Source organism: Triturus cristatus, chromosome 2_1, assembly GCF_964204655.1.
Source record: "Triturus cristatus chromosome 2_1, aTriCri1.1, whole genome shotgun sequence".
NCBI classification, from domain to species: Eukaryota; Metazoa; Chordata; class Amphibia; order Caudata; family Salamandridae; genus Triturus; species Triturus cristatus.
The window spans coordinates 168,964,767-168,972,866 of NC_140581.1; the positions used below are offsets into that span (position 1 = coordinate 168,964,767).

The following is an 8,100-nucleotide window of genomic DNA, read 5'->3' on the forward strand; positions in this document are numbered from 1 at the left end:
CAGTGTACCTGAGGCTTGTCAGTGCAGGAAGCAGGTTCAATGACGTGTTGAGTGTGGTGCGCGAGCCCTCTCGGCTGACTTTTTATAAGGGCTCGGACGGCCCTGCTAGATGTCAAGGTGAGCTCCTCCTCCAGTAGCGGCAATTTCCTCCCCCGCGGCGAGGCCTCCAGCCCCCCCACGGCCGGTGTCCGGTGTGAACATCTCTCAAGGAGCAGCACATCGAGTGTCGCTCGCATTCCTTTCACTTCCGATAAGCTCGTATAAATAAATCTATCAGGGCGCTGTCACCTCGTGCCCTGTCAGCCTTGTACTGTACTTGCCAGCGCCGGGAGAGATCTCTGTCACCTTCATGGTTCAAAGACCGAAATACGACATCTCAGGCGTCTCGCCTGAGACAGCACCATTAGGAACTTATCTGGGCTCCCAAGACCCTGGGTGACTTTTGTACTACTACTAATAAAAGCTGGCTCCCTCCTTGGAGTTACGTAAATGTTTGTTTCTACATCGTTTGCGTCTCCACTTTGCTGTCACACAGCTTCAAGCGCTTCGTAGCGCTGTGAATTAAACATGATACTACTAGCCTGCTCGGTTTATACTTTATAAGGGGTAGGTGGTCGCTATAAGCTTCCAAACCTTATGGCTGACTGGAATCTAAATTCTCAGAATGGCTCAGCGAGTTAAACTCTAGCTGCTGTAGGAGATGAGTTCGAACACTGTGAAAACCAACTCAGCCTTCCATCCTTCTGAGGTCGATATTTGGGTGTCATGAAATAAGATCCGGCACCTAGAAGAGGCAGAACGGTTGCACGACGCGGTATATAAAAATACCTCATTATTTAGACATTCATATTAATATCAACGACTTTTCTGGTAATCAAGTGTGACTGGGGTTGTCTCTACCTAAATAAAATATCATTTGTAAGTGTTAGGAACCGTGCTTGGAAATGGAGGCAGGCTCAGGCAGCTCAGTGAGTCGATGGTCAGGGTGGAACCGCGGTGTCCGTCTGAGTTTCTTTGGACCGCGGGACGGGAGGGGGCGAGCTCCAGAGGGCCCCCTCCAGCACTGTGCAGGGACGAGCCTGAAAGCTCCTGTTTGGGTCCGGTGCGTGGGGGGGCGTCCATGTACTTTGCATACCCCACCCACGTTCGTTACGCCACTGGCGAGAGGGAGACCGGCGGGGGGGGGGGGGGTCACCCGGATAGGAGGGTCCCCTGTGACCCAGGTGATAGCCGCCCTTCCTTATAATGATTTCATCCTCGGAATGTTTACACTCGCGTTCCTCCGCAGAGGGTGTCTAGTTAGTTAAGATATTTGAAATATCAGAAACTGCCCTGCTCCATATGTTAATAATAACTGTAAACATGCTTTACCAGCGCGGCGCCCGTTTCACGAGCAGCACCGTGCCGGTTTTACTTTCATTCTCGCACATACAGACAGGGCAACAAATAAGGTGACAGTAATGTCCACAGCCCCTGGGTGAACCTTGATGCAAAGCTATGGCCACATGAGACCAGCAATCAAAGGGAGTCGGAGCGCTGACCATGTGACAACCCCTTGCAGTGGTTGCTTTCATTTCAAAACAAAGAGCTGACTGCCCATTGTTATGCCTCAGTAATTGAACAGTTACATTCTTAAATCTTATGCATATTTTTATTCCACACGGGTTAAACTAATTCTGTGAGTCATCTATTTTTAATATGGGGAGTAAAGGCACTTTGAAGTTGCTTTAAAGGAACAGGTTTTGGCTGTGTAATTATTTCTCGTTCAGCTATGCCCTTTGTTCGTATTAATGGTTTTCCGCCCGTGTTTTACGGCAGAATGTTCTTTGTTCGTAGCTCTCTGAAACTTCCATCAGCCCAAAGAATATTTTTTTTTTCCTGGCCCAGTGAAATTTCTTCCAGCCCAGTGATGCGTATGCCCAGCCCATTGACGTGTATTAATCAGAGTCCAAAATATTTATTATTCTCAACCCAGTGAAGTTTATGTCCCTCCAAGCAACATTATTCACAACCCAGTGGAGCATTTATTTTTATTCCATGCCAGGTGTCGCCGATCCAGTGACTTGTGTCTCTGGGCTAACTAACCGTGTCTATCGACATGTGTTTCCGGTTCAACAACTTGTCTCCCCCATGGCGCATCTATTCGAGGTCCAAGGATGTTTATTCTTGGCCCGGCGAATCTGTTTATGATTTTATTCTTGGTCCGCTGACGTGGGTCTTTTGGTGACATCTAGTTCCTCTGTGATAGCGCGCCTAGAGTGTTGCAATTCCGTTTAATTTATTCCTGGCTCAGTGACATTTAATGTTTACTCTGGACCTTGTAAACTTTCTCCTGGCTTGGAGAATTTGTCATATGCTAGCACATGTATTCTCTTCCCAGAGCTGTTAATTACAATCCAGTGATATTTATTACTAGCACAGTTAGGGGCATATTTACAAGGGAATGTCGGAGCGTGGCGTTAAGCACAACATGCTAATACCACGCTCCGCCACCTGCGGAACGAGCCTGGCAACCATTACACTGCTGTGCAACTTCTTCTACTCTTAGAGCTGAGATTTCCATGAGTCTTATAGTCTGAATTCAGCACCTGAGCATAATAGGACAGAATGTATGAAGCTCTGTGGTAATACTGAATAAGCAGCTACCTATGTTATGCCATCTATTAATGTAATAACTGCATTTTCACAATTGCTTTATTAACCTTCCTGCTTTCTCAAATTTGCTTGAAAATGCACGATTTTTCTTTTTTTTTTTAAAAAAAACCCCATTTGGGGTTCGGGCTCGCTCGCTGCGCTCGCTCGCTATGGTGCTGTATGCTAATTCGTTTGCGCCCCACCACTTTAAAATCTCACCCACCGCCCCTGAGCCCAAGTCCCTCTCTAATAATCTGATTTAATTAAAATGACTCCATTGAGTTTTATATATTACTGTGCAACTTGTGATCTCATAAGGACCGCCTTAAAGTATGTAAAATGTGGTCCAAATAAGTCGCAGGTTTACATGTTGACATAAGCATACTTTTAACATGCATATTGTGTACATGGTAGTGCTCCATGTGTGTGGACTGTGCTAGAGTAGTTAGGCTGCCTTTCTTCGTTTTTTTGTGTTAAAATGCATTTTAAGAACGCAAAGCTTCTCTTTTTAACATTCTGTATGTTGTCATGTACTTCTGTCACTACAGGGCAAATGGCATTGCCATGAAAATGTTCTAACCGCTAAATTGACATTAAGAAATTGCTGGCACATATTAATGACTTGAGTTTATGGTTTGCCATAGCAATATTAAGTTACTAACTTCATTTTCTTATTGATTTTAACAGCTTTATATTGTGCTTACCTTGGAGCAGCTCTCGCCAATATGATGGCAGTGGTGAGTTTTTTGGGGTTATGACCATGTAATGTACTTCTGTTCAGAGGGTCAAAATGGTTCTCTGAACATGCACCCGCTTCTGAATTAATTATGTGAAGGTTTGTACTCTATCCGGTGATTGAGAGCGGGATACGATGTAGAAAAAAAGCCTATTTTCCATTTTGGTGACTCCATTGCTAGAATTCAGAACAAAACTACTGCAATACTTTGGAGAGCTGTTTTAGAGAAAGGGTGTCTAACGTTGGTCCAGAAAATTGAAATCTATCGTCCTTTCTCCAGATTCAGTCATTCGATCGATTTTCAAAATCCCATTTTAATATTGCTACTGTGAAATCCACCATTTTGTCTTAAGCGCGGGATGCTGACAAATCAGCTTTCGGTCGGATGTGTACACTAGTTCATTTGAACAGAGGAAATACAGTTTACTAGAACACCTCGGGCTGCCACTAAAGGTTGACTTATGTTCTACCGGGGACGTAATCAAGTCCATGGTAGCCGTTCTCCATGGCTATGCAAACAAAATTAAAGATGGGTAATCATCCAAGATTATGTTCTAGCAAATTTGTTGTTCTAACTTCTTGAAAAGGTATTTTGCTTCTTCTGCATGAACAAAATTGCATTAAAATGTATGATTTGCCTATTGTTGGAAAATGGATCAAGTTTTTTCCTTCATCATCCTCTTTTTGCTGAATTATTTCTGTTGGGCTTAGGACTCTTAGCACTTTACCAGTGCTAAAGTGCATGTTCTTCTTCTTCCCTAAAAGTGTGCAATTGGTGTATACCTAATTGACCTATTTAATTTACTTGTCCTACTTAATTTAATTGTAAGTCCCTTGTAAGGTTATATACCATATACCCAGGGCCTGAAAGTTAAATGCTACTAGTGGGCTGCAGCACTGATTTTGCCATCAACAGAAGTAGCCTTTCAAATCGGTCTCAATCCTGCCATTGCATTGCATGTGTGTGCAGTTTACTGTCACTTCGACTTGGCATTCAACACTACTTGCCAAACCTTAAACTCCCCTTTTATTACATATGTCACCCCTAAGGTAGGCCCTCTGTAGCCCTAAGGAGAGGGTGCTATGTAAGTAAAAGGTAGAACATGTACTTTTATCTTTTGCTTGTCCTGGTGGTGGCAAACAGCCTATTTCATTTTCCCCTACTGTGAGGCCAACTCTTCACATAGGTTAACACTGGGAATTCCGTAAAACACTTTAAAGCTGTAATTCCTGATCAGAGCAGAGTAGTTTTTTCATGTTTCATGTTTGGAAGGGTATTGATAAATCCTCCTAACTGTAAAAGTTGGATTTAACTTTACTGTTTTATAAATGCCACTTTTAGAAATTGGACATTTCTCTGTTACTACTGCTCTGTGTGCATTGTAGCTTGTCTCCAATAAACGTCTGGACTGGCAACAGCTACATTCTGTGCATTCCCTCCAGATCGCAAAAACACAGAAGGCTAGGTGTGTCTGAGTACCTATCTGCATTCGTATGGCCTTGCAGGATGGAAGGGAGGGGGTTAACACTTTCCTTGAATAGTCTGTGTCTTGTTTCCACACAAAGGACAGAATACCCCCACAGACAGCCTGCTTTGAAGTCTTTCTGCCCCACCCCCACACACATCAAAGACACTTTTGAGTATAAGTACTGTGTCTCTGACCCCTGAAATCGGACACTTCTAGATGTGGAACTGAAGCTCTGACAGAGGAACTGCTGTGCTGTTTAAAGGGCTCAAACGGACTGCTGATCTGTGAGGCCTGCTTTTGTTTGTTGCCCTGCTGCTCTCTGACTCTGCTGAAGGAGAGCTGGAGTCTGCCTTCTCCCAAGTGTTCTCTAAGGCTTGCTGGCTTGCCTCTTTTGCCCCTGAGACTTGGGACGAACAGAAGACTAACAAATCATCACATACAGCTCCCGGGCCCATCTTCAACTCCTTCCTGGCGAGGGAGGGAGGGGGTGGGTGTGTGTGTGTGTGTGTGTGTGTGTGTGTGTGTGTGTGTGTGTGTGTGTGTGTCTTTACATATTGACACTTTAGATGAGTCCGACTGATCTGTGCCAAGCTACCAGAGCGCGAGCACAGGCTATCTTTTAGTGTGTACTTGGCTTACCCTGACCTGAGTAGTGATTCCTCCATGGCCTGGGTGCATACCTGAGCTAACCAGAAATTCCAGTTCTAACACACATAAATTAGTTTTTTCTTTAAAAGTCTAATTTGTTGGTGGATTTCTATAACATTATTGGTAACTGCTCCTAGAAGTTTCTTCGTAAATAATCTTATTTTATTTCTTTTAGGTTGGGTTGGCTTCTTGCACCTGGCCATTCTGCTTGTCTGCACTTACCTTCCTGTTACTTACTACAAACAACTCTGATATTCATAAGTTGCCCCTCAGCAAGGTCTCTTACCCAGAAGCAAATCGGCATTATTACTTAATGATGAGGAACAAAGAAAAGAAAGAGAAAGATATGAGCAACTTGTGAAAGAAAAACGTCTTTGCGGTGTCATGGAGCAACTTTTGGATTGTGAATTAATGTGAAATTAATATTATCTATTAACGTGCCTTATTCATCGGCAATAACCTATTTCGTCATTACGCTGGGTGTTGTATATTTCTGCATTTTAAAATGATCAATAGTTATTCTTCCTTCCAATAATCATTGGTTTCTGTGTTGTTCCACAAATTGCACAGCTGTATGAACAGTCAGTCTCAGACTCTGGCACTCAATTGGCTTTCCTGCACTTGACTATGATGTATAATATGGCCTCACTTTGCCTTTTCCAGGCACATTTCGTTTTAACAGTCTGAAGAGTAATTGATGTTTCTCAAAACATCCTCTTTCAACTTGTTTATATGGTTATTTTAAATCCTTTTCCCAAATACCTGCTCTTTGGCCTTAATTGAAGGAGATCAATGTTTGAAATTTACTGTGATCTCCTTCCATTAGTGTGGCTCATTAAATAAAAAGGAGCTTATAAGTGTCTTAAACTTTCCACAGTATCCTGTGAGCTAACATGTAACTTGTCACCTGTTGTATTTCACTGTTCTCTTTTGTTGGTGCTGACTGGATGAGTTGTATTCACACTGGTTTTAATCCTCGTTTCATTTCTAAATGTTGAAGTTCATACTGTGGTTTGTTGAAGACTACATATCTCCTAAATGAAACATAGTGTACTCCCACTCAGCCCCTCGGTCTCTTTATTGATCATTGTGAATCTTCTGTTGCATATTGTCAACGTCTTCCAGAGGCAGCACATTCCTAACTCTGGTGTCTCCTCATTCCTGTAGGGAATTTCCCATTACATGAACTCGCGCCGAGCTGTGATGTTCAAGGCTTCCCAATATGCACCCACAGGATCGCCCATGTTGGGCTGCCTTATTGTATTTATGACTCCTGAAGTCAAAACTGACTAATAATTCCCGAATGCTCAATTCTTTTCTAAACTTAACATTTGTGGACAATTGACTAGCATCCCTATTTAGTAATGCACTTTGCTTGCCAATATATTGTTACAGTAGACGCACTTTATGTAACCTATAAAAGAACACGTCTATGTAAAATGTTACATATGTGAAACTTATTTATTTACTATGCTTAATTTTTCTGTGTTTTTGTAACTATATGTAGTGTTTTATTAGAGGTTAATAATATGATTTTGCAATATTGTCAAAACGAGTTTGCATTTTACATAAAATAAACCCGAAGTTTTAAATTTGTTTTGTGTATTTGTCTTGTTAATTAAACCGTTATGCACCAGGGCGAGTCTGTGCTCCAGCAGGCGGCTAATTGTTAAATAATGTATCCACCAAATCGTTAAAATTTTAATAGGCCATGGAGAAAACCTGGTTAGAAATTGTCGAACTCCAGTTAAAAATGTAAATAAACCCTCCGAACTTTTTTATCTCCTTTCTAACACGAAATATCTTGCATGACTATCTGACTAATATTTTCTTAATGCTGAATTGCCAAAGGTATATCTAGCTATTAGAATACACAATCTGTTCGCCTTAAATAGACATGCATATAATACATGCAGTTTTCTAGGGTTCCACCTACTGTATTTTTTAAATGTATCTTCAATCCCCAAGAAAGTTAAATTTATTAAGTCCGTTCTCCGTCCGCAGCAGATCCCTCATTAATATTTTGTATTTCTTAGTTTTGCAGTACAATGTCTTAATTGTCAAATCTTTTCTTCAAAATTATTATTCAGGAACCCATGCTATTGTCAATTATGGATTAAAACGCGAATCTGTGTTTTTCAAATAGAATAACCCAATTGTGTGTGGTTTCTCTCATCACTAATGCAAAAGAGCCTCTTTGTTACACAAATATTATCTGCTTCAGTAAGCAGACTAACCATTTGTACCCTTTGTGTACCATAATAGATCAATACATTTTGTAGAATAAGTTAGAGGGGCGGTGTGTGCATCTGAAATCGTAACTCTGTCACAAGATTTACAGGTCTGTCTCCATAATGGGGGGAGTCTGGTGTCCTGGGGGAACTTGGAGGCTGCAACTTTGCCACTTGAGCAGTCTGCGGCCTCCTGCGGAGCCTGACCTGAGTAATGTCTTCAACTCTGGCAAATCGGCATGCTTTACCAAAAATCATGTAGCATCTCTGTAATGGAGCAAATGCAGTGTGATTATTGAATTAAGACATTGACCCGTTGATTATCTGTTGTCATGACGAAGCACTTTGGCTTCCATCTCGGACTATGCTAAATGCCAGGTTG

The 8,100-nt window shown here is 42.0% G+C and overlaps 1 protein-coding gene across 2 annotated transcripts in view; it reads left to right on the forward strand.

The window, feature by feature from the left end:
- LOC146863901 (urea transporter 2-like) overlaps positions 1-7,083 on the forward strand; it is a 65,087-nt gene extending 58,004 nt beyond the window's left edge. For both annotated transcript variants that reach the window (XM_085629110.1, XM_085629100.1), the window contains 2 exons: positions 3,322-3,371; positions 5,663-7,083. In XM_085629110.1, coding sequence (XP_085485236.1) covers positions 3,322-3,371; positions 5,663-5,848 — 236 coding nt within the window. In that variant the 3' untranslated portion in view covers positions 5,849-7,083. The remainder of the gene's footprint in view (positions 1-3,321; positions 3,372-5,662) is intronic.
- The last annotated feature ends 1,017 nt before the right edge of the window (positions 7,084-8,100 follow it).